The 27,045-nt window shown below is 43.0% G+C and overlaps 1 protein-coding gene across 5 annotated transcripts in view; it reads left to right on the forward strand.

Moving 5' to 3' along the window:
- The window catches only part of BLVRA (biliverdin reductase A), a 225,404-nt gene that overhangs the window by 20,857 nt on the left and 177,502 nt on the right, over positions 1-27,045 (forward strand). For 3 of the 5 annotated variants that reach the window (XM_053410051.1, XM_053410053.1, XM_053410050.1), the window contains one exon: positions 1,463-3,021. In XM_053410051.1, the coding sequence (XP_053266026.1) occupies positions 1,463-1,736 (274 nt within the window). In that variant the 3' untranslated portion in view covers positions 1,737-3,021. Of the gene's footprint in view, positions 1-1,462; positions 3,022-27,045 lie in introns of those variants that run through there. The other 2 variants (XR_008332940.1, XR_008332941.1) reach the window with 2 other exon arrangements.

The raw sequence follows: 27,045 nt of genomic DNA on the forward strand, positions 1-27,045 counted from the left end.
TCAGGTTGAGGTTTGGGAAGGCTGCTGGGTAAAATTAGACGTATGACAAGAGACAGGAGGCAGCTGTGAACTGCTGGCAAGTGATAAAGTAAGAAGACTGGGGAACATTGGCTAGAGAGCCAAGGCTTGTTAGATCTGGGCTTGAGAATCTGGCAGGGCAATTATGCCAGGTGTGTCTTCTGTTGATGTTGCAACATTGTGACCCTGCAACCCAAAGGGGACAAGAAGGGTCAGAAAAGCAGAGGGGAGAGGTAGGGGTTAATTTCATGAATTGGAAAGCTGCAGCCTTCAGCAAAATGCAGTAATTTGGTAACTTTTCAGAAAAGATAAAGAACACCAGCAGGTGGTGCTAAGAAGTGGCAGCAAGTGTTCAAATAATCATAAAAAATTGTCCAGTAGCACCTTATAGACCAAGTAAATTTGTTCTGGTATAAGCTTTCATGTGCATGCATACTTCTCCAGTTCAGTTAGCCATTTACTCTATATGCTTTAATAAGCTGCAAGTTATTTTTCAATGTATGTCTTCATAATTTGCTGCATGTACAGAACCACCTGCAGCCAGCTTGCTTAGGGTGGGGAAATTCCCTGTGTTGTCTTTTCAAAGCCAAAGACATCTGTGCAGGCCGATTCTGGGTGTCATGGCTGCTCTGCATAGTGTTCCAGGTCTGTTCCTTCCTGGGCCAGGTTTCCCAGTGATGCAGTTCCATTGACATGGGTGGATTTGCACTAGCTGAATGTTTGGCCCACTCTCATTTATGTCCGAGTTGGTTTTAGGTGTGGGCTGGATGTGGACAGACTCAGTAAGTCTTTGCTGGAATAGAGAAATAGAGCATTTCTGACACATCCCTGAATTGGCTGTGAGTTAGGCAGAACTACTCTTGATGTCCTTCTGGGTACCTTGAGTGGGGAAAATGGGGTCAGAAATGCAGCCTGAGTCTTAACACAAGCTTTTTGTGAATTTTTTCTTAGCTTTTGTTATCTCTAAAATGTTATTAATGAGGAAGATGAGAGTGGCTTATTAAAAACCTGCTTGAACTTTATGTAGCCATTTTACTGCATTTTTAGTATATAAAAACAATTAAAACAGCTCCCTATATGAGCACTTTGCGGCCTTTGCCACCGGAGAGCATTCCCCAAGTCTTAAACTAAGATTTGAGCATTTCTGATGTTTTATTACAAGTGTCAACATAGCATTATAAAATGCCAGCAAAGCAAAATGTATTTCTCATACTATTACAAGCAATAATTATTTTGGGTTTACTTACAGAAAACCTGTGACCCACTTGCAGAGTCTTCAGGGCCCACAGCTTAGGAAGCGCTGTGCTAGAGAATAGCACTTAATATTGGAGGGCCCTTTCTGACCTCCACGACACACTTTTGGCTTATTATGAGGTCTTCATTTGCAGCCAGCCTCTTAGATGGTTGACTTGGTTTCCCTTCCTTTTCCGTCTCCTTTAACCAGGCCCCTGACTTGGATTGAAGAAAGGGCACCCGGAATGAAGCGGGACAAGGCCATCAACTTCTGCTTCACCAGCGAGTGCTTGGAGAGTCTTCCCGAGGCCCCCCGCTCACAAGTTGGCATCTTCATGCAAGACCTGATCCTCTTTGCCAAAAAGCTTTTGGGCCAGGCCTCCCAAGAGGAAGTGCTGGCCGAGAAGAGGCGGGTTCTGCTGTGTCTCAACCTGGCCGAAGAGATTCAAAGGCTGTGTGAGCGGCCAGCGAACATCTACTCTTGAAACTGCTTGGGAGTCGGGGGCTGGGCTGCTTAGAACTGCTGCTGCTGCTGCTCCTCCTCCGGAAATGCTTCTTTCTTCCATTCCCTTCTAACTTGCCAGACACTCCATTGTGACCAGTAAGACTTTTCTAACAATTTTGGGCCAGTCCAGGTTTCCCATGTCCTTTACAGGTTTAATTTAACCTGGCAAAAGTGAATAGTGTACCACTTTTGGCTTGCCTTAGTGAAGGAGTTGGCAAAATGTAGCCTTCCAGCCCTTCAGACCTTCTTTTCCTTCCCCAGGACATCCCTTCTCCCTGGCCATGTTCCTTCACCCCAGACCACCCCCCTGACTGGCCTGGCTTTGTGCCCTCCATGAGTGCTTTTGCCTGGGTAGAATGTGCCCTTGAAGCCTGGTAATACTTCTTGCTTTGCTTGGGTGGAAGACAAGAGGCGTATGCACATGTGTTGCCTACTGTTCAGAGGTAAAATACATTTATTTGCTTCCTCTACCTTTGGCCTTGCCCACCACTCGCATGGGTCTCTTCTCTGAAAGCACCTTCTGACAACAGAACTACAGATACGGAAAATGACAGCCCTATGTTGCCTTTTCCTGCCCCAGTCTACACAATGTTTACTTGGACTTCATTTGTGTTGTGTCTTCAGCCCACCTGTCTCTTTGGCTGTTGCTGGGAGGGCTGAGGGAAAGAGCCTCAAAAATCTTGCTCTGCGTTACTGGAAGCAAGAGAACTTTCTATTTGGCTGCTATTTTCTGTATCATGTTTAGTTCTCACCCATATTAACTAGCTGACAGACAGGTATATGAGCTGCAGAACTACTTCCATGAACTTATGGCTCAGTTCTAACATGGCTGGAGTTAAAAATCTGCTCTCCAAGTGGGTTTTACACTTAATTGCCTTATGCTGAATTGGAACTTGAGATTTCAGACCTCATGCTTTGATCCAGCTCCTTTCTGAGACTGATTCCATCTTAACCTGCCATCAAGCAAGTGGGTCTACTCCATTTTTGTGAGGAGAGTGCCTCCACATGCTGGTAGTGATCATAGCAGGTGACCTGCCTGTTCTCAGGCTCTTCTTCTAATAGAAATACCAGTTGTCACCATGTAGAGGCACATTTGTAAGAATCACCACACAAAGTCGGTCAAGTTAGCCTTGCGATGCTTCTGCTACATCTTGTATTTGGAGTGGCCCTTGGTCATTTTCCTGTCCCTAGAAACGCACAATAAACTCTGCTAATATTCAGTTTGAATTTGAATATATGCGGGGGGGGGGGGAGTCTGAGAAGAACATGCAAAACCCATATGAAGTGTTAGAAATGATAGATTCACAGTGACTGCATAACAAGCAATCTCACCTGGATCTAAAAATTGATTTGCATAACGTAGACCTGAAATTATTTTTGGTTCTATACAGTAGCTATAGAAAGTACAAGAAAGAGGTTCATTCTCAAAAGTATACTGAAAGAAGATTGTATACTGAAATTTCTGAGGATTATGCCTTTCATTTAGCACAGTGCTGTATTATTTCTGCCCATTATAGTCTTGCATCTATTTTGAAACATCAAAGCATCTCAAGTGCTATTGTCAAAATAAGGTTTTTGGAAAGTAAATTGTTCTATTTCACTTGGGACTCTCTAAATAAGATGGCATTTCAGGATCCTTTCCGTAGTTCCAATCAATTCAGCCATTTATAACTACTGCTATGTTCTTGTAAACACTGTGACTTGCAGGAGCCTAAATTTATATTCATTTTAAAATGGAATAAAACTTCCCAATATTGGGCTTGAAATGCTTGTGGTCACAAGATGGAAATTTGTGTGAACAGGATACTGTTCTGTGTCTCCATAGAATCAGAATTGCAGAATTGAGATTCATGAAGTCCAAACCCCTGCAATCCATGAATCCAAACACAGGGTCTCCCATCCAAAATGAAACCATACTATATCCTGCTTAGCTTTTGCAAATGTGCCAGCACTGGGGTATTTTTTTGCTGCCTGTGGGTGTTCTGTGGCATTTATTGACTTATCAATAAAACAGCACCACATCTTTGTGAAGGGAGCAAGGTTGGTTGTTTTGCTTCTGTCAAGTCCCTGTGGGGGCTGATTGTGAGACTGGCATGTGCAGAACGAAACTATTTGCACTTGGGAGTACTACAGCGAAACTGCCTCTCAGCTGCTTTGCTGAATGGCTTTGGTGCTAGTTTGTCGCTGCCCCTGCCATATTGCTTTGCTTCCGATGAGGGCCAATCCAATGTTATATTGCCTGAAGCAAAACCAACCAACCCAATGGCATCCACTCTCCATTGATTATTATGGGGTACAGTTGCTGGGAAACTCTACTGTGCAATAGCCTTACTGTACCCTCCAGGTTTGATCTGTCTGTCGCCCAAGTCTGCTGCCTTGTGGTAAGGACATCGCTGTTTCTAACTTAAGGAAAAGCCTACCTAAATGGTTGTACATGTGACCCTTAAAAGTACTTTTACTGCAAATTCTGTTGCTGGACTATCACTGGCTCCTCTCTTATAGAAATGGTCTATTCTGTAATCTTGAAACTCTGTTTTGGAGATAACAGAATTTTCCCTATATGCTGCTGAGCTTACAGTGTTTTGTTCATGCTAGCAGACAGTTCTTTTTTTAATGGCCAAAATTCTATAAATTGTAGTGTAAACTTTATAGGGCCAAAATTATTGTTATTATTTATTTAATTAATTTCTATACCGCTCTATACCTGAAGGTCTCAGGGCGGTTCACATAAAATGAAAGCCACTGGCCCGAATCAAAGGGAGCTGGGAATTTTCACGATATAGAAATATTTTCCCATTCCCCTGCTCCTCCCAGGGAAGTGAAGAAAGTCTGTTGTTGCCTTGGAGATTTTGTATTACTTACGTGGGAAAGTGTAGTACATTTGAGTTGGATCCAGAGTAAGGCTGAAAATCCTATACCCAGTTACCAGGGAGTAACTATTGAATTTAGTAGGATTCGAGGAAAACATGTATAGGATTACACTGTTCGTTAGTTCAACATGAGTGCTATTTAAATAAGCAGGACAAGTTCATAATGACTTAACTCTTACTGATTTCTATTGGAAGAAAGTTCTGTTAACTCACTCTGGATCCAGCCCCTTGTTTTTTGAAAAAATACTGCAGTTTTTACAAACAAAGGGCCTTTTTATTTTAATTTTTAAGACACGGTATATATAACTGATTTTTTTAAAGAGAGAGAAAGAAAGAAATCACTCACATTCTGTGATTTTCAGAGATGGCACCTAAATTCTACTCATTTAGCAATGCTATCATATGCATGTTCACTCAGAAGTGAGTCGCATTTATCTGGGAGTAAAACCCATTGATTTATGGAGGGCTTATTTCTGTAGACATACATAGGATTGCATTGGAAGCAATGCTAGACAAGAGTTAAGTGGAATGCTGTTGCTGCAGTTATCTTTGTCCAGTTTAACTATATTTTTTTGCTGATATGAATGGAACTGAAGGAGGCAAATTGTTGGTCATTGTATGCCTTTAGTGGCCGCCTCAGTTTTTTGTTTTCAGAAACGCCTCTGTTTCCTTGGAACCCTTTATGTGATGCACTGAAATGCCTTGATGCATGCCTCAGAAACATGATGTTGTTGATACATTGTGCTATAAAGTATGCTGGTGATTATTGTATGTGCTGCCTTGACTTTAATAAAGACATCTGAGCTCAATTTACTCTTTCATCATTTTGTTTTCCTTCCTTCATTTCTCCTCCTCGCAATCTGGTCATCTGGTGCATCTTGCTTTAAAAGTGCTAATGCTCTAAATTGCAGGACAATTTTCCTATATGCTTAACGGAGAACCCCACTGACTTAAATCATAGTTCTATGTACCGTGCAATAGTAAACATGGTGTATGTACTGTACCTTTCCCAAGTACCTGTGTCTGACTCTGAAAATACAGGTGTTAATCCTGTTTAGAGAGAATCTGCATGTTTCATAAGGGTCCCGAGATTTACCGTATTTTTCGCTCTATAAGACGCACCCGACCATAAGACGCACCCAGTTTTAGAGGAGGAGAACAAGAAAAAAAATACTCTCTCCCTCTCTCCTCCCGCTTCGCTGAAGGGGCGCTATTCAGCTTTCCCTCTCTGCTCAGCACCTCTTCAGCACTGAAGGGGCGCTGCGGAGAGAGGGAAAGCTGTGCAGTGCCTCTCCAGCGAAGCGAAGTCAGAAGAGCAAGAGGGATCGCTGCACAGCAAAAGCAGCGATCCCTCTTGTACTCCTGGCTTCAGCGATAGCTGCCCGGCCTGCGTTCGCTACATAAGATGCACACACATTTCCCCTTACTTTTTAGGAGGGGAAAGTGCGTCTTATAGAGTGAAAAATACGGTATACTGTTTTATAGGCCAAAACCAGCATCCTGAATTGGGCTTGGAAACAAACTCTGGTGCCTATTGCTTGTCAGGACAGATGAGTGTATAAAAGGTAGGTTACCTACAAGCATAAAATTTTTGTCTTTTGCCCTGTTTGCCACTGGCTTGTCTCCCCTGGAAGGGAATGTTCCTCAGTCCATCCCATTCTCTATGCCTTCATTAATATATAGGATTCTTCCTGTTCCTCCACTTTTCTCTTCAGTTAGACTTAAAACAGTAGGAAAATAATACACACGGGTGGTAGTCAACTAAATTTTACTCAGAGTAGGCCTGCTGAAATTAATGGACCTAATTCAGTCATGTTCATTAATTTTAATGAGCCTGTTCTGAATAAAGTTTCCTGAATACCATCCATTAAGTGTGGGATGTAATCCATTGGTGCAGTCAAATGCAACATGTCTCATTTCCCTCGCGTGGGCACAGGCAGGGGAACATCCAGTCAGCGTAACTTCCTCTTCCACTGGTCTGGAGCACCCTCCTCCTGCATGTGACCTGGGAGATGGGCATGGCCCTGGCTGACTCCATATAACAGCCGAGTCATGCAGCCATTTTCTCAGCTGTGGTTTTTCTCTTGTCTTGCTTGCTGCCATGCTGCTCTCCTGCAGCCCTTTTGTTGTCTTAATGCAATTTTGTTGTCTGCAGCACATGAGTCCAGTCTCCAAGTGAGATGAACTCACAGTTTGTTTATGTAACTACCAAGTAAAGCCTGCCTTTCAGGGATCAAATTGTGAACTGAAATGTGAGTAAACTTTTTGTTACTTTACTCAGAAAGACTCTTGTGTCTCTATTCTTTTAAGAGGGATTAAAAGGGACACCGGGAAATAGTCTTAACTAAGAGATTCAAACGAATCTGCAAACTAGCTTCCAGCTATATTGAGGGAAATCTGCTCTGCTACATCACTTGCTAGCGTGAATGAAGGAAGGATAGTATTCATTCAATAGATCCTTTCTTACTATCCTTAACATTCCCACATTAAGTCTAATTGAAGAGACAATTCCCCCGCCTTCACTTTCCTCAACAATTCATTCTTCTTATGTACTTTAACTTACATTAGATATACAAATGTAAGTTGTTCTGTGTACTTTGATACGAACTGTAATAAGCTGCAGCTTTAAAAAACGGTAATCCTCTCAAGATGGCCTCCCACCAGCAGAACTGGTCCAATTAGATTCATCATCTGATCTAATTGGTCTCTGTCAGGCCGTCCTGTCCCCCTTGTCCCTGAATTATTTATCACAGAGAAAATGGCATTGCTCTTTCCTTTTGGTGTCTTTCTAGAGTCCATCAGCTTTGACCTGAAGGATTACCCATTAGGGAATATTGGGTCAGTGAATTTCCATACAAATTGGATTTTTGCGTCCCTGCTGGGACCATGTGTTGTCAGCTGTGGTGATTTATGTTTTTCCATGTAAAAACTGCTCTCAACAACTGGGCAGACTTCAAACCTCAGATTGTAATTATTTTGGATCACGGCAGACTTGGTTGGATTAGGAGTTTCAGGGCTGGATATCAAGCACAGATCAGTATTCCATTTCCATTGTCTCCAACCAGGGATGTCCTTTTTGCAAGGAAAGGGGTGACAACAACAACAACAACAACAACAACAACAACAACAATAATATTTATACCCCGCCCATCTGGCTGGGTTTCCCCAGCCACTCTGGGCAGCTCCCAACAGAAAAATAAATAAGTGATAAAACATCAAACATTAAAAGGCTGCCTTCAGATGTCTTCTAAAAGTCAGATAGTTGTTATTTCCTTGACACGTGGTGGGAGTGCTTTCCGCAGGGTGGGTGCCCCTACCAAGAAGGCCCTCTGCCTGGTTCCCTGTAGTGTCTCTTTTCGCAGTGGTGACAAAGAGACCATTTGTTATTGTTGGCTTTGTATATCTTGGAGGTGGAAGGGGTGGTTTTGTTACTGATTCTTGCTCCCATGTAGTACTTCAACAAAGCTGTCTAGTGTGTTTATGATGATCATCTATCTAGAACGGGTAGGCAAACTAAGGCCTGGGGGCCGGATCTGGCCCAATCGTCTTCTAAATCCAGCCCACGGACGATCAAGGAATCAGCGTGTTTTTACATGAGTAGAATGTGTCCTTTTATTTAAAATGCATCTCTGGGTTGTTTGTGGGCATAGGAATTCATTCATTTTCCCCCCCTTCAAAATATAGTCCAGCCCTCCACAAGGTCTGAGGGACAGTGGACCGCCCCCCTGCTAAAAAAGTTTGCTGACCCTTGATCTAGAACAGGGTAGCCAACCTGGTCCCCTTGAGCTACTACTGGCTTCCAGCTCCCACCATCCTGAGACTTGGGGTACAGCAACATCTAGAAGGCAGGAATTTGGCTAACCTTGGGTCTCCAGATGTAGTTGGACTACAACTCCCATCATCCCTGACCAATGGTCGTGCTAGCTAGGGATGGTGGGAGTTGTAGGGCAACGACATCTGGGACTCCAAAGCTGAGAGAAAGGCTGATCTAGCGTTCACACATCAAGTTCTTTCCTGTAAGAGAGCTCGTGCTTTCCATAACAGGAATTTTCATCTTAATGTAATTTATACACTCGGCACAGCTTTTCTGGCTATCATCCAAACAGTCATTCCATTACCAACAGTCAGGAAACATGATTTTTTAAAATGAATGCTTTTAAATACAAAACACAGAAAATAGAACATGAGCTCTAATGGAACTCAGCTGATGAACGCTTATAGGAATGTGGCCAAAAGGCGGCTGCTGTGGAACAGAAGGGAACTGTTGGCATGCTGAAGGAGAACCCCCAACTCCAAGGATTTGTACAGAAAATATTTTTGGGGGGGACGACTAACAGTCCAAAGAGAACTGAACTGAGCATGCTCAGTGGTCATTAAATCCTGGATGTCTGTTGCAAGGAAAACCAGAACACTAACGAGGAGGAGGAACAGAGTCGGAAATTCCAAGAAGATGCTGGCTGGTTGGAAATTTGAACAGAAACACTGCAACGTTGTGTCACAGTTGTGTCACAATTTGTATTATAATAATAATCAAACCAGATTGTCAATGCAGGTATAGATAGAAAGACTTCAGTGCACCATAATAAATTAAGAGAAATCTTTCAGACTGCATTAGGGAAAGCCTTCAAACCATCTGCGTTCTCTACTTGAACTATTCTCCCTAACAAACTTCCTTCATTTTAAGAAGTGTTTTTTTATATACAATCTCCTAGTGTGTGTGGGTGTGTTCTGTTTTAGAAACAGATATGAGGCTTTCACCTCTCACACATCCAGCTGAACATTTAATGCTGTGTATGTTGTATACAGTGGTACCTTGGGTTAAGAACTTAATTTGTTCTGGAGGTCCATTCTTAACCTGAAACTATTCTTAACCTGAAGCACCACTTTAGCTAATGGTGGCCTCCTGCTGCCGCTGCGCCGCCAGTGTGCAATTTCTGTTCTCATCCTGAAGCAAAGTTCTTAACCCGAGGTACTATTTCTGGGGTACCCGAGGTACATTCACAGAAATTCCCTGAAAAGCATCCTAAATATCTTCATGAAAAGTGTTCCCCATTTTGACTCATTCCTAGCTGCAGTATCTTCCAAGCTGCTTCTGGTAACATTACTTGATCACTCAGTAATCTTTACAACAGCCATGACTACTATTTTTAATTCCTCTGCTTCAGATGCAGTGGCCCCAATACCAACCCTACTGTGTAGGATAGTAAATGTTTGAGTTGGTGCATGCTCTGCCTACATTCTCTATACAGCAAAAGAAAGGGTGAGCCATTCTAGGAAAATATGAGTTGATGCAGTTTGTTTCTGAAGGCCTGAAATGCAAGGGGATTATTTCTCCGAAGGCCAAAAATGGTTCTTTGCAATATAGCACTGGGTCAGCAGAAGTCACTCAGAATTATGAGAGATGAATGCCTTCCTTTCCCATGGGCAGAACCGGCAAAATTCATATTCCATTCCATTAAATGCTAGGGAGATGAGGATGATAGTGCATTAGCTTTTAGAGTATTACTTATTCATTCATACTCATCATCTTTTAAACTAATTAATGAGCTTCTCAGAATTCATGCAACAAATAGGTCACATACTTTTCAAAAACTGCCTAAGTGTGTCTTAAAAGTTGTTTTCTGAATGTTCTGCACCACCAACATTTAAAATAGGTCCATATTAGAATCATTTGGGAGGGCTTAGAGATACCCTCAAGGGCTGCTTCTCAGTCTTCCTTTCATTATGAGCATCTCCCTAACTGGCTTTATTCCTAAACTCTATGATATCTGGGGAGATAAGCTAAGCTTAGGGAACCAGCACAAGTGATTCCCATCAATGCAAACCCTTAAAAAACCCAAATACTTTCCTCCCTGCAGTGTCCTTAGCACACTCAAGCCATCCAAGGCTTTTACTGGTGGGCCATTGCAGAGCCCTGGCAAAAGGAAGCTCCATGCTGGAAGCCATGAGAAACATTTTATACATACCAGCAGGACCTTGCCATGTACCTGCTTAGCCAGTGTCTCCAGGCTCCTGTATGTGCGAGCATGGCCCTGCCCCCATTACCTCCATAAAGGCTGCAAAACTGAACAAGCCTGCAGAGCAATACACCTGAGCAGAAAGCAGCTGCTTGAAGCAGAACTGCAGCTCCTTCTCCTTCATTTTTTAAGGAAGAGCAGTCAGATAGTCTGAAGTGCCTGTGGGGTGGGGGGTGGAAGACAAGATCCCTACAACCTTAATATCTCACTAGTTCCCTCCTCTCTCGTGTGTATGTGTGTGTGTTTTGAAAGCATGGTGTTTTAATAAAATAAACCCCCAGCCCCAATCTGCCAGAAGCTGAAGGATCAGCAGCAACATGCAACAACCAACAACACCACAATCATAGAAAGGGAGATGGAAGAAAGGGTGTGTGTTAATAATGGGTTTTTAATGGGGGGGGGGCAGAATCCACGCTTCTGCCTGGGGTTGTCTTTTTCAAAAAACAAAGCAAAGCCAAACTTTTCTTCTTTTTGCAAGCTTCTAGGAACTGGCAAATTGACCCTCCAGGGAATGGACTTCCTTGGGAGGCTGTGGACTCTCCTTCATTGAAGGTTTTTAGGCATCTGCCAGGGATGTTTGAGTGGAGATTCGTGCCTTACAGACAGTTGGACTAGATGACCCTTGAGACCCCCTAACTATTCCCCTATGAAAAATTTCACCACACACCTCTGATAGGTACTTATCCATTAGCACCTACAGTGGTACCTCTGCTTACGTACTTAATTCGTTCCGGAGGTCCGTTCTTAACCTGAAACTGTTCTTAACCTGAAGCACCACTTTAGCTAATGGGGCCTCCTGCTGCTGCCGCGCCGCCGGAGTACAATTTCTGGGTTAGCGGAGTCTGTAACCTGAAGCGTTTGTAACCCGAGGTACCACTGTATTAGTATCCATCAGGGTGTACATTAAACCTCATTTGCACCCCACATTTCTCACTCAGCAGCCATGAGCAAAAAAACTTAAATCCTTCTAGGGACTTAGGTGCTGCTGCTTCTCCCTGTGCTCTAGGAAAAAACCTTCATTGGCTTGTCATTGTCACCTATCTATCTCCTGTCTCAGGAGACAATGGAAGACTTTGGGGGTGAAAGTCAAACTGCTGGAGAGTTATACAAAGCCCTTAAGAGGCGATCCAACCATGAAAATGTTAGTCAGTGTTATTTAGCTCATCCACCTTCCTTCCGCAGTTTTCTCCCCTGCCTCTCTCTTCAGGCCTTTTTTCCAACCAGAACTCAGTTCCAGCACCTTTCAGGTGGGAGCCATCTTTTCCTTTATTATTTTGGTCTGGTTTCCAAGGCAACACACAGTCTTCTATTCTCCCTCCAAGTCTCTATTCCTAAAGCCTTATAATGCACAATGCCACAGGCAATATCCTGGTGGCAAGGACGACTTTGAGTTCTGGAAAAAGAACCCCACCCACATACACTCCTTCTGCTTGGAACAGGTGAACTCTACACACAACCGGGATCCATGGAGAGGAGTGTGCTCAACTCCACTCTCCTGAAGGGTGACTCATACAGGCTCCTCATGCAATTTAGGACTCTGCAGAATTGAGGTCTCTGCAGAATCTTAGTCATGTGAGGCACCTTCACAAGTAGAGGAGGCTCCCCACTTCACACAGAAGCACCCTGTGATCTGGAGGGGGAGGGGGATGGCAATGCAGGGGAACAGAATTTGTCTCTGCTTGCCCTTATCAACCTGGCAGCATACTCAAACAGGGTCACTTTCTCTCAGCAAAGCATTTTCTTGCATATTTCCCTTCCTTTATTTGGAATTAACATTTTTTGTCTTCTACTACAGCACAAGGGACGCGGGTGGCGCTGTGGGTAAAACCTCAGCGCCTAGGACTTGCCGATCGCATGGTCGGCGGTTCGAATCCCCGTGGCGGGGTGCGCTCCCGTCTTTCGGTCCCAGCTCCTGCCCACCTAGCAGTTCGAAAGCACCCCCGGGTGCAAGTAGATAAATAGGGACCGCTTACCAGCGGGAAGGTAAACGGCGTTCCGTGTGCTGCGCTGGCTCGCCAGATGCAGCTTGTCACGCTGGCCACGTGACCCGGAAGTGTCTGCGGACAGCGCTGGCTCCCGGCCTATAGAGTGAGATGAGCGCACAACCCTAGAGTCTGGCAAGACTGGCCTGAACGGGCAGGGGTACCTTTACCTTTACCTTACATCACAAGCATGAATGTTTCTTCTTCCTCTTTCTGCCCTGATCCTGTTTCTCCTCTATAGATTTAGTTCAACTGTCACTAGCCGGTCTAAATGTGGCCACTGTTAATAATCTTTTAGATGTGCAATCAACTGCTCATTTGATTACTCTTGGTCTTGTTACTAATTTCCCCATACTAGAAAGGTCCACTTCTCCCTACAGTGCATTGTGACCATTGGCTCAAGCTTGTTTCTCTTGGGAGGTGGGAACACAGCACAGCCCTTTGAGGACAACTTTGGAGGGGGATTCTGAATATCCAATACAGGGCTCTATTGATTCTAATGAAGGCAACAGGAATAAAACTGCAGGAGACCCAGGGCAGATCTACACTCATGGTTGTTAATGTTAAGGAAGGGTTAAGGAATGGTTTTGATATGGACACATGGCACCCTACTTTTCATATTCATAATGCATTACAGTAGTACCTCGGGTTACAAACGCTTCAGGTTACAAACACTTTGGGTTACAAACTCCACTAACCTGGAAGTAGTTGCTCCAGGTTGCGAACTTTGCCCCAGGATGAGAATGGAAATCACGCGGTGGCAGCACAGCGGCAGCAGGAGGCCCCATTAGCGAAAGCGCACCTCAGGTTAAGAATGGTCTTGGGTTAAGAACGGACCTCCAGAACAAATTAAGTTTGTAACCCAAGATACCACTGTATTAAAATGTGACACAGAAGGTGCTGCAGAGCAACTAGCAACCAGCAGTAGTGAGACAATGTTTTGATGGGGGAGGAGGTAAAAAACACTTTAATTTACAAGTATGCCCTCTAAAATACCTTTAGAGCTGAAATGCAGAATACAATATACCACATGGCACTACTCCGTGATGGTGAACGGCAGCATTTAGAATGCAGTTGGGGGAGGAAATATTTGGATGCCCTCTATATTAAAAACAACTACACTCTGCATAGAGAAAACTAGCACTTCCAGGGGAAGGCTCTCTTTTAGTCTTCTTTCTGTTATGCTAGTCAGGAACACTCACAGAGTTCTTTATCTGAAGGAAATTCAAACATTCAACTACACACCATCTGCCATGGTACAACCTGCCGCCGCCCTAGTCTCTGAACTGACAAAGAGAGAGGCCTCCTCACACTGGGATGCCCCCAGCCTTAGTGGCCCAACAGAGTCTGGCCAAAGGCCAGCACCTTACCTTGGGAGGCAGCAGTGGCAGCAGCGGGCACTGCCAGGACAGCACCAGACACTCAGCTCCCAGGCAGGCCAGCACAGTGACTCCCTGCCTGCCTGCCTGCCCTCCCACTTGTCCATCCATTCCCAACAACAAGGTCTGGTGGACTGGCTGGGCTCCCTCACCCACTTGCTTGCTTGCTTGCTTGCTCTGAGGCCGCCTCAGCTCCTGGCAACCAGCACCCCCTGGCCAGCCCCAGATGCACCATTCACCTGCGGAGCTTGTAGCCAGGGCTGCTGCAACAGCTGTGCAAGCCTTTGGGAGGCAGAGATGTGAGAGGACATCCGAGGAGGGAAGAGGGACAGAGGCCAGTGTTGCCTGTGGCACCCCTGACCATCCTTCAAGGCACCCCAGGATGCCACAGCACACTGGTTGAAAAGCACTGCAGTAACAGATACTGGCTCTGCCAGTCAAAAGAGAAGGCCTGGATGTTGAATGTGATTGGGAAAGAGGGCATCCCCAGTTGTCACCTGATTTCTTAGGCCAGAGATATCAATGTTTCTGTTGCCCAAGCCAGTGAATGGGAATGAGGGAAGAGAGTTATGGTTTTAGATTAATTTACAGTACAATCCTATGTTTACTCAGAGGCAAATCCCATGAAATTCAATGGGGTTACTGGACTGCAGCCTAAATTGCTTAGATAAAACAGAAGTAAAGTCATTATCAAGGAAACTACCCTGGGAGCAGAATCAAATGAAATTGTTCCAGTGGAAAAGAGACAGAAAATACAAATGGAATCTCCACTTAAATTGCAGTCCAATCAGCTCTTGTTTTTCATCCTCTGTCCCTGGTGGATGAAAAGCAGAGATGGTTCTGTGCCAGTTAAAAAATGGCAGCTCATATTTTGGGAGCAAACATTAGATCAGATTATATATAAACGTCTTTCTATTACAGAGAGAGGAGATGGGATGATTAATGTCACTCAGGTGGCTAATTGAAAGCATCTGAAAAGCATGAAGGGGGGTCATTCTTGATCCTGGCTGAGTCAGAAACACAGCTGCTCCTCACACATTAGTTGCCTGGCAATTGATGTGAAACCTCCTTCTCCTGCGTGTGCCCACAGAATCCTCCGATCTAAGGGAGTTGACAACAATTAGCACTCATGTAGAACTAAGTGTCTTTCCAAGGAAGGACAATGCCCTTTTCTTTGCTTCTTTTGTGCCTCTGCAATGAGTGTCCCAGATCTTACTTGAAAAACTGGACACCTTCCACATTCTGAAGGCAATGAGTCTCTCTGGTGGAGCCACTTCCGCCTCCTCCCTGCCTGCCTGCCTGCCTTTCAGATCTGAAAAGTGACAGTTTGAGGTCTGGCAGGGTGTGTGAGGTCCTGCATATTGTGCTGGTGCTACTGCAGTCATTGCCTCCAGGGCCAGCACAACCCCATGGAAAAGCTCTCCAAGTGCCCGCCTGAAGTGTTAGAATTCATAAGGCTGAATGAGAAAGGCTACTGTAGAGAGAGTTTGGGGAGAAATCCTTACTCTTTCATAGCAGCAAAATGGTGATTGCTCCAAGCACATTAATACTTGGTTAGAATTTGCATCTGCCCTCATCTACCTTTAAATAAATGTTCCCTGTGAAAATACTTAGGCTAGAATAAATCACAGACACTTAGCTTTGCAAATAAGTGAATGGTTTTCCCAACAGAGTTCCCAAAATTTACAGTAAACAAGTCTCCATCTGCTGGCAGTACAATAAAGATAAAAATGATTTCAAATATATTTTGAATTGGCCAATAAACCTGGCAAGATGCCGGCCTGGTTAACAAAGGAAAGACAAGTGGAAAGAGTTATAAATAAAATAACAGACCAGGGAAAAGAAATTATCAACCCGGACCAAATTAAAGATAAATTTATGAATTATTACAAAAAAACTATATGAATTAGAACGCAAAGATGAGAATAATGTTAAAAAATACCTGATAGAAAACAAGTTGCCGGAGATTGAGGAGGCTGAACATAGCCTACTAAATTCAAATATAGAAACAGATGAAATTAAAGAAGTGATAAGGAAAATGAAAGTTGGAAAATCGCCAGGTCCGGATGGGATTCTGATAATATATTATAAAAAATTAGAAGAAATAGTTATTCCCTAAGCTTAAAAAAATCATGAATGAGATATTGGAGAAAGGGAAAACCCCAGAATCCTGGCATGAAGCACTAATAACACTCTTACCAAAACAAGGTACGGATCTGAAACTTATTAAGAATTATAGACCAATTTCACTACTAAGCATGGATTATAAAATATTTACAGGTATCCTGGCTAGCAGGCTGAAAAATTTATTAAACAGGGTAATAGGAAATGATCAAGCCGGCTTTTTGCCAGGGAGGCAAATAAGAAATAAGACAAGGATAATTATTACTGGAATATACAGAAATGAAACCAAGCAAAAAGGTAGCAATGCTACTGGCAGATGTGGAGAAGGCTTTCAACAGTGTGTTGTGGAACTTCTTAATTAAAACTTTTGAGAGCTTGAGAATAGTAAACAACATCATGAATGGAATTAAGGCAATTTATGACAACCAGAAAGCCAAAATAATTATAAATAATGAAATCACTGAAGAATTTAATATAGAGAGGGACTAGACAAGGTTGTCCCTTGTCCCCACTCTTATTTATCACAACATTGGAGATTCTTTTAATAGCAATAAGGAAAGACCAGGAAATAAGGGGCATCAATTTAGGTAGCCGATACTACAAGGTAAAGGCATTTGCTGATGATGTAATTATTACTACTGTAAATCCATTTGAAGGCATACAAAAAGCACTAGTGAAAATGAATGAATTTGGCAAGGTCTCGGGATTTAAACTGAATAAAGATAAATCAAAATTATTAACAAAAAATATGGGAGAAAAGGAACAAGAGGACCTAGAAAGAATAACAGGTCTAAAGACCACAAACAAAGTAAACTATCTGGGGGTCTGGATTACAAATAAGAACACTAATTTATTTAAAGACAATTACATCAAAAAATGGAAGGAAATTTAGAAAATTGGAGTAAATTGAAGCTGTCATTATGGGGCAGAATATCAGTGATTAAAATGACAGTACTTCCCAAAATCCTCTTTCTCTTTCAGAAAATTCCAATAATTATTGGGACAAAATGTTTTAAAGATTGGCAGAGGGACCTGGCCAATTTTATTTGGCAGGACAAAAAAGCAAGAATGAAATTTAAATTGTTGGCGCAACCCAGAGAAAGAGGAGGGTTCGCAGTCCCGGACCTCAGAATGTACTTTGAGGATGCATACTGGACTTGGTTGAAAGACTGGATGTTGCTTAGGAAAACCGAAGTCTTGGATTTAGAGGGCTGGGACAAGGTTTTCGGGTGGCATGGCTACTTATGCCACGATAAAATAAAAGCACATAAAGGCTTCACAAACCACCTAGTGAGGAAGGCCTTATTCGAAGTTTGGGAGAGGAATAAATCCAAAGTTATAACAAAAACCCCTTGGTGGGTACCACCTATAGAGTCAACTGTCATTCATAACAATAACATGAACAATAACTGGCCAACTTACAGAGACTTGGTGCATGAGATAAATTATTGTCCCAAACTGAAAAGGTTTGAAGAACTCAAACAACTAGGGGTAAATTGGCTAGAATATTACCAGCTTAGGGCGACCTTTGAAAAAGATAAGACGTTAAAAGGGTCTGATAATAAAGCATCGATCTTAGAGAAGGAGGTTTTACAGAACAACCAAAAGACTCTCTCCAAAATGTACAAGCTGTTACAAAATGCTCAAATAGAAAAAGAGGGAAAGGCCATAATAAGATGGGAGCAGGACTTAGGTTATGTAATTGAATATAAAGAGTGAAAAAACCTGTGGACAAAAAATATTAATTTTACAGCATGTTATTTAATAAGAGAAAACTACCTGAAAATGTACCATAGTAAAGGTAAAGGGACCCCTGACCATTAGGTCCAGTCGGGACCGACTCTGGGGTTGTGGCGCTCATCTCGCTTTATTGGCCGAGGGAACCGGCATACAGCTTCCGGGTCATGTGGCCAGCAGGACTAAGCCGCTTCTGGCGAACCAGAGCAGCGCACAGAAATGCCGTTTACCTTCTCGCCGGAGCGGTACCTATTTATCTACTTGCACTTTGACGTGCTTTCGAACTGCTAGGTTGGCAGGAGCAGGGACCGAGCAACGGGAGCTCACCCTGTCGCGGGGATTCGAACCACCAACCTTCTGATCGGCAAGCCCTAGGCTCTGTGGTTTAGGCCACAGCGCCACCCGCGTCCCGAAAATGCACCATAGGTGGTATTTAACACCGGAGAGATCGGCTAAAATGAACAAATCGCTTAGTAATAAGCGTTGGAGATGCACAAAGCAGATTGGAACTTTCTACCCTATGTGGTGGACATGTCCAGAGATCAGAAAGTTCTGGGACATGATCCATGAAGAAATAAAAAAGTTACTAAGAACTTCACATAGCAAAAGACCAGAAACATACCTTTTGGGAATATTGAATCATGATATTTGTAGAGAAAATACTAAATTCTTCCTGTACGCGACATCTGCAGCGAGAATCCTGGTGGCTAAGTACTGGAAGGGTAACCAGGTACCAACCAATGAGGAATGGTTATGTAAATTATGTGAATATTTGCAACTGGCCAAATTGATGGATATAATAAGACTTGAATAGAGTCAATGAATACAGTCAAGAAGGAATGGAAGTGCTTGAATGATTATTTAGAAAGACAATCCCAAGGACAACATGATTCTCCAAGCATTAGAAATATTATTCACCCACTCTTATCCGGCCACTTTGGCACAGGTTTTCCATACATTTTCAATTTCAAGCATATAAGGATTTTTCAGTACTCCTGCTTAATCAGTCTACACACAGTCCTGATTATTGTTAAATTTATCTTTCCTACAGATCTGTGTCAATACTTTTCATCCTGTTCCAACCTGCTGTGAGTCTTGTGGTAAGGATTTCATTCATCTGCTACCTTAAAAATGATGAGTTAAAAATCTGTGGGATTTCATGATAGAAAGGTCACAATACACTGAGCTTTTCAGTCCTCCAAAATGCTTTCATTTCTTTTTTATGCCGTTTTCCATTTTAATCAAAGCTTAGAGGGGTTTTTCCAGAGTTCACATGATTTCTTCCCTCCCTTCTAGGTAGAAACACAACCATCTGCTGAGGGGGAGATAAAGAGCTTAACTGGAATTTGTCAGAAATGTATTCCCAATTTGATTGTTGCCATGAATTATTTAGAACAAACAGAGGGATGGCTTCATTTCTTCCTTTAATTTGATAATTATGTCAATATGTTCAGGCCAACGACATTGTGCAAAACCACTCCAATTTGGTTGATGTACTAAAATCAATGGCACCAAGTGACTTAAATAAGGTCTCAATTTAAATAAATTATTGCGGCTGGAGGCAGATAGTAATTTTGTTCAAGGAGCAGAAGATAAGGGAGTGGAAAACACCACGGCTCGTGTGCGCACAGTGAAAAGTTGATGGGGGCTGCAGGAGGGCCAACCATTTACTGGGATCCAGAGATGGTTGAGAGACCCACCACCAGACCCTGCTACCATGTTCCTGCCATTATCTTTCTGGCTAGTGTTGCCACATGGGCAGGGATTTCCCATGCACACTAGGGCAAATTAGGTAGGCACCAAAATAAACTGCGAGTGGTGGAAACGAGACATTAAGTTAAAGTACAGAAGAACAACTACATCCACACAATGCAGTTAAAGCACCTGGCTTACCCTAAGTATATTCAGAACTATAGTTTGTTATGGGTGCTGGGAATTGTAGTTCTGTGAGGGAGCAAACTACAGTTCCCATGATTGCTGGGGGAAGCCGTGTGCTTTGAATGTGTGGTGTAGATGCAAGCAGGTATGGTACTAGTAATTCATAGCAGAATCTTTAAAATGTAAAGACAAACTAGCACGGCTATAACTAGGATATCATGTTTTTGCAGCACTCATGATGCAATATTGATTTGCTGGGGAAATGTAGCTTTCCCCAACAAAACAGCAACACTGAATGATGTTTGTATTAGTGCTGTAAGCACATATTGGTTGGCATCAATGTTGCTACTGTAGTGAGCAACTTCTTCCCAGAATCCATGCAAGTTTGATCAGTGCCATTCCAACCACATTAAAAACCTTCTTGTGGTTGTTTCGAGATAGTATGGGGCCTGGAAAGGAGCCTTCTCCAAATATCTTAAGGCATGAGCTGGCTGGTATTACAGTTGTACCTTGGGTTACATATGCTTCAGGTTACAGACTCCGCTAACCCAGAAATAGTGCTTCAGGTTAAGAACTTTGCTTCAGGATGAGAACAGAAATTGCACGCCTGTGGTGTGGAAGCAGCAGGAGGCCCCATTAGCTAAAGTGGTGCTTCAGGTTAAGAACAGTTTCAGGTTAAGTACGGACCTCTGGAACGAATTAAGTACTTAACTCGAGGTACCACTGTATAAGGCGGGGCTAGATAGTCCAAGCTATCACATTGGTTGAGCAAACAGCATCCAAAGCTTCACTCAAGCACAATACTGTAAGAGCCAGTGTGGTGCAATGGTTAGAGCACTGGACTATGACCTGGGAGACCAGGATTCGAATCCCCATTCAGCCATGAAGCTCACTGAGTGACCCCAGGCCAGGATCCATCTCTTAGCATAATCTACCTCACAGGGTTGTTGTGAAAATGAACTGGGGAGGAGGAGAACCATGTACACCAACTTGAGTTCCTTTGAAGAAAAAGTGGTTAGTTAATTAATTAAGCAAGCAAGCAAGCAAGCAAGCACAGAGTGGCTAAAGGGAATAATAGAAGGTAGGTGCAAGGATTGTGAACAAGGTCACCCCCTCCTGCTCTCAAGACAGAGTAACTTTCTGTTTTGTGCTCAAGACAGGTGCTCATTAGTCAAAGATTGAATTCAGAATCAATATTTTTCTCTTGTTTTCTCTCACATATGTAGAATAATAATAATAATAATAATAATAATAATAATAATAATAATACTTTTTTTTATACCCCGCCCTCCCCGGCCGAAGTCGGGCTCAGGGCGGCTAACATCAGATCTATAACATTAGTATAAAATCAAACAATAATTAAATTACCTCCTAAAAACAGGTCAAAATCAAATTAAAGTCTAATTAGATGGCTTTCCACAGGGTTAGGGTTGGGAACAATAAGTAAGAACTGATTACACTTAAGCTGGATCTACACAGATATAAAAAACACTATGAAAATGCTATTAAAAATGCTATAAAATATACCAGAACAGGTTACTTCTGGGTTTCAGCGCTTGCGCATGCGCAGAAGCGCCAAATTGCAACCCGCGCACAGCACTGCGGGTTGCAGACGCTGCGGGTTGCGAACATGCTTCCCGCATGGATCACGTTTGCAACCCGAGGGTCTACTGTATTTGCAATTTGCCATTGAGCTCTACAGCGCCATCTGGTGTCACATTTTTATAACACACTTATAATGTTATAATTGCAGCTGTGCAGATGAGTCCTCAGGCAATCTTTTGCTGCTAGAATAATTAGCTAAATAAGAGGGGAAACCCAAAGTGGGTTTAAGTGCAACAGCTGAATACACTCCAGTATGTTTCACAAAACAACAAGCAAATGTTGGAGAAAGCACGGGAGCACAGTGCACAGAAGGAGAAGCTGACGTCAGAGCCAAAGGTGTGTTCTGCCCTGGTTCCAGCAGCAGGAGCTTCACATGTTATGTAATTGAATTATAAGTTGTCTAGCTCTGTTATCGTTTACATTTCTGCACAAAAGCCATGAGCGAAAATTCTTGTCAGGATTCATAATGGTAATGGCACTGAACTAAACAGGGGCATGTTGAATGACACAGCTCATTCAATTCAGGAAAAAACAGTTTAATCAAAAGCACTGGAAGCTAAATGCAATGCATCCTCATTTTTGCTTTTGGATTCATGGAAATCCATTGAATATAAACACAGATGAAACCCCACATCTCAATCAAAAAACAATGGGAGCATGACATAGATTATGAAATAAACCTTACCCAATGAACCAAACTGTGATCTAAACCATCATTAAAATCCATCTCAGGCAAAAAAAAGGGAATTCACTTTGGAAGCTAATCTATAGGTGGTACCACATGTGGTGGGACTGCCCAAAAATTCAACCCTTTTGGACATAAATCCTACAAGAAATATTCAAAATAACAAAACAGGTACCAGAAGCCACTCCAGAACTGTCCTTACTAAATATCTTCCAAGACAATAACACACACACACACACACACACACACTGCAAATAACTCATAAACCACTTACCCTCAGTAATCAGCAGCATAACTAGACACTTGAGGGACCTGTCAGTAGTAAACATTGACCACTGGTACCAAACTGTATGGGAAACAGCCCTCCTAGAAAAAGCTAATCAACAAATTGAAACTAGCACAGGGACAAACCGAATAGGAAACGTTCACCCCGCTGTGGCTCCCCTTTATTCCACACACAGCCCAGCAAGACCACAACAGGAACCCACCGACAGCCTATGAACTGCTATGCCTAAGCTGACCCAACACACACAAACAAAACTCACTGCAGTCAACTATAGGCAACCAACCATGCCCTAGGCCCCCCCGTCTCCCTCACTGCCAATGAAACCTAATAAATGAATAGAAAGAGAACCTACCCATGTGGTGCTGACACAAAACCTTGCAACCTATGTAGAAGAATGAAAGTTTACTATCCCCTCTTCTCTCACCTCCCACTCTCTCTCCCTACTTCTCTTTCCCCACAACTTTATACTATCTATAACATTATTGTCTCACATCAAATATGAACAATTTGTAAAAATAATTCTATTAACCAAAAGCAGAGACACTGTGTGTACTTTTATAACCCCAAAAATATTTAATACATTTTAATTTTAAAAGTTGAATAAAATGAATAATACATTCAATAGATGAACCACCTGTTTTCACTACTACTATTACTATTTATTAAATTTATATGCTGCCCTTCATCATAAGATCTCAGGGTGGTTCACAGAATAAAAAGCCTTGTTTCTCTACCCTGGCACACGGAAAGTTAGTCCCACTCATAACTCCACTGCCTAACGAGATCGGCGACCAATTTTCTGCAGTTCTATTTTTTTATCTGAAAAAGTCCCACTTGGACAGGCAGAAGTAAAGAAAGTGTGAAGGTTATGTAATTAAAACATTACTTAAGTAATTAAAACACAATGAACTTCAACAATGAACTTTGACAATGCTTAACTTTTTCTTTCTTTCTCTGCTTCCATTTCTAAGTGCCCACTCCCCCCCCCCATGTTTCCCCCCAAAAGACAATAGTGTCACACGCCATGCCAGGACAGAAAGTTCCTAAGGCCCACTAGCTTCAGACAAAACAAGCGACGGCTGACAGCCTCTGCGTCAGTTAGAGAACTGGGGTCACTCAGTGGTTGTAAGACAGGATGAAACTGGTGTAAAAGCAAGTAAGGGCACCTTCTACCTACTATTAAAAAACTAGCAAGTATGTCTCTTTCTGCCACATCCTTGAATTCAAAGCAACTATTTCATATTTGCTTAGTGCTTTGAAATTCATATTAAATTACCATCCTACTCATCAGCACGCTAATTTCTGAATTCAAGCTTTGAATATATAATTTCAAGGTAAAGGTAAAGGGACCCCTGACTGTTAGGTCCAGTCGTGAACGACTCTGGGGTTGCTGCGCTCATCTCGCTTTACTGGCCGAGGGAGCCGGCATACAGCTTCTGGGTCGTGTGGCCAGCATGACTAAGCCGCTTCTGGCGAACCAGAGCAGCGCACGGAAACGCCTTTTACTTTACTGCCGGAGTGGTTCCTATTTATCTACTTGCACTTGATGTGCTTTTGAACTGCTAGGTGGGCAGGAGCAGGGACGGAGCAACAGGAGCTCACCCTGTCATGGGGATTCGAACTGCCGACCTTCCAATTGGCAAGCCCTAGGCTCTGTGGTTTAGATCATAGCGCCACCCACATCCCTTAATATATAATTTAATATACTGTTAATTATGTCAATTATCTGTTACATATGTATATATTCTTATGTTAATTAATTGCTTTATAACAGCCCAGTCCAACACGCATTTAATAGTAAATTAATACACTTAACGAGGATACAATAATAATTAGCATAGATCTTTAGGGTACAAATACGTTTATTACAGAGCAGGTGGCAAAATGTCAGAATGTTGTCATGTCCCTTAGATCACCAATGACTGTTAGCTCTTAGCTTGGAATTTGTTTGGGGCAACTGGCTTCATAGAGGATGTGCTTTTGTATTTTATACATTGGTCAGCTTGCTGTAATAACCATCTGGCTGACAGAGAGAGTGTTCAAAGCCCCTCGCATAGGAGCCCACAGTGGTCAAACACGTAAGGTCAGTATGGCTGTGTTGGGCTCTGAGGATGAAAGACAGTGACTTGGCCAAAGCCAGTGCTCCAGACAAAGTACCCAGGAGTCCGGCTGGACCAGGCCAACGGCCCATCTATTCCAACATCCAGCAGGAAGCCTGCAAGCAGGTCCCTGACTGCAACAGCATCTCCCCACTTACAATTCTTAGTAAATGTCATTCAGAGACATGCTGTTCAGAACTATGAGGGGGACAAGAAAGTTCTGCTCCTCTTTTGGGTCAGCCTTCTAAATTACTGTTGTTACAGCGACAGCCATGGTTTGGCTAAAATTGGAAGAGTGTTGGGGCTTGTAGATTTTTATTAAGCCTCCCCAAAGTTCCCCCATAATTAATGTAATCTGGTGTGGTGAGATTTGAACCAGGCATTGTACAGGCTCAGTCTATTAGCAGCTGCACCTCTTCCTCTGAATTCAATGGCATGGATCTCCCACCCTGTTGTTAAGAGGGACTGAGGTATTGCTTTTCTGTTCATTCACAGGATAGGCTCCAGGTATGAGCAGCCCTCAGCAAAGCATTACGTGGTCCATTCATCCCTGGCTCCAGCAGCCTTCCTTTGAGCAGCATTACCAGGTTATGCATGTTGAGCCACCCACCATTTCCATTACTAACAAGGCCTGGACATCGTGTTACTCCAGGAAATATTAAATGAGGAGTGGCTTCCCAGATGCTGCTTCTAGATAGGCTCAAGCCCAGAGGAATGGACAAATAAAGGACCAGACATTCAAGGCCTCCAGGTACTGACATGGGCTTTGTTCACTCACCAGCAGCCCGAATCCTGGCATTCAAAACAACTCCCAGGGTGAAGGCTTGGTTAAAATTAAGTTCTGCTACTATTCCTGTTTAGATTGGGCTGTCGGATCCAGAGCTTGAGATGTCTTCCATACTTCCAAGATGGGCATCACAGACAAAAACAGGAGGGAGATTTACTGGTGAGCTTAAAGGTAAAATGCACATCCCTGGGTTTCAACCTGACAGCCCAACTCCTAGCCTACAAGCCCGTGAAACACTTCCGCATTCTTCAAACATAGAGCCAGGATGTTTTGCCGCTTGAGGCAAAGCAGAAAATGGCAGACCTCTCATGTCTGCCATGGCACCCACTGCTGCTGCCTGAGGCAATTGGAGGTAGTCTGGGAGCGCCTTGGTACACTGAAGGAGGCTAGAGATAAGCAGGTGGCACTGGGGGGTGGCAGTGGCAGAGTGGGCAGTCAGTGGCCTGCTCCTTGGGGCGCAAATCTGCCGCCCCTCACAGTTGTGCCCAGTCTGCTGCCTGAGGTGACTGCCTCACCACACCTCGCAGGTGGGCCAGCCCTGTGTGGAGTGCTATGAAAAGGGTTTCTGCCCTGAATACCTCACTGATGACTGGCTGAGAACTAAGATGAAAAGTATGCTTCCCCAAATCAGATTGCTCCCTCTAAAAGTGGACTCAGGTGGCGAGGAGCGACAGGCACCCTTGCAAAAAGCACTTAGAACCAATGCTTTTTTTTTAGAAAGATAGGTGCCGGTACTCACCATGAAGTTGTTACAGTAAGCGTCACACTTTTTAACACCAAAAAAGAGGTGCTGGTACTGTGCCCCCTTGAGTACTCCCTGAAAAAAGCACTGCTTAGAACCAAGTACCATCATGGTTGGAAGAACCCAAGTGTTTCATAAATAAATACAAAAATTTAAAAAAAAATAAGAGAAAAATCAAAGCTGGATGGGGGCCATGCATTATGTACATTTTTTTTCCTAGTCAGGTAGAAAATAATAATAATGTGTAATGTGGCATTTAAGATACTTGTCAGCAAAGCTGCACTCTTGTTGTCTCTGTCCATCACCAGTGACTGCATTTAGTGTACATTTCTCATGCAGGGACCTATATTTTACTTACGTCATTCTGCAATTGTCCGTGTTTGCTGATTACACAATACAGTAAGAGCAGCAAGCACTCTCATTGATTACTGCAGATTTTGTTGGCATTTTCCTAAAACCTGCCCTGTCTGCTTTACTAATGCTAGCATATTATGTTATCTTGACTTGGCAGAGTGATTTTTGGCCATGATTCCATAACTGTGCTGACCTGATTAAAAGTAAAGGTCATCAGCCCAGAGCAGATTAATTTGGTCTGGTTATCTGATGATGATTCATTTTGCATGCTGTGCTTTGTGTATGTGTGTGTGTATTGAACATCCATTTGTAACAATGGCTAAGAGAACATGCTAACATTTATAAATATAGGGTTTAAGATATATAATTATACCCCCTTTGTTTATTAAAGTGCAAGGGAGACTGGTTATTTCTGTTAGAGCAGTTATAAAGAGCAGTTTCAAAATATCACATATCAGGCTTTTGAATTCGTTCCAGCGGAAGAATATTAAGACATTCAATTTGGAGCCAATAACCTATCTTATTTACACTTCAAAAAGTTATCCCCGCCACCACTTGCCCCAGACTCTTGTAGTTTTGAGATGACCATATCAGGCCAAATTTCAAGCAGGCAAAAGCCTTTTTTCTCCCCTCCTGCTCAATCCCAAGAAAAAGTTCCATGGCTGAAGTTACTGCCTGTCATGCAGCTGTTTAATACCATGGCCTGGTTCACATGACATGGGTCATGGGTGGGTTGCAACAGGC

This window comes from Podarcis raffonei, chromosome 12, assembly GCF_027172205.1.
Source record: "Podarcis raffonei isolate rPodRaf1 chromosome 12, rPodRaf1.pri, whole genome shotgun sequence".
Lineage (NCBI taxonomy): Eukaryota > Metazoa > Chordata > Lepidosauria > Squamata > Lacertidae > Podarcis > Podarcis raffonei.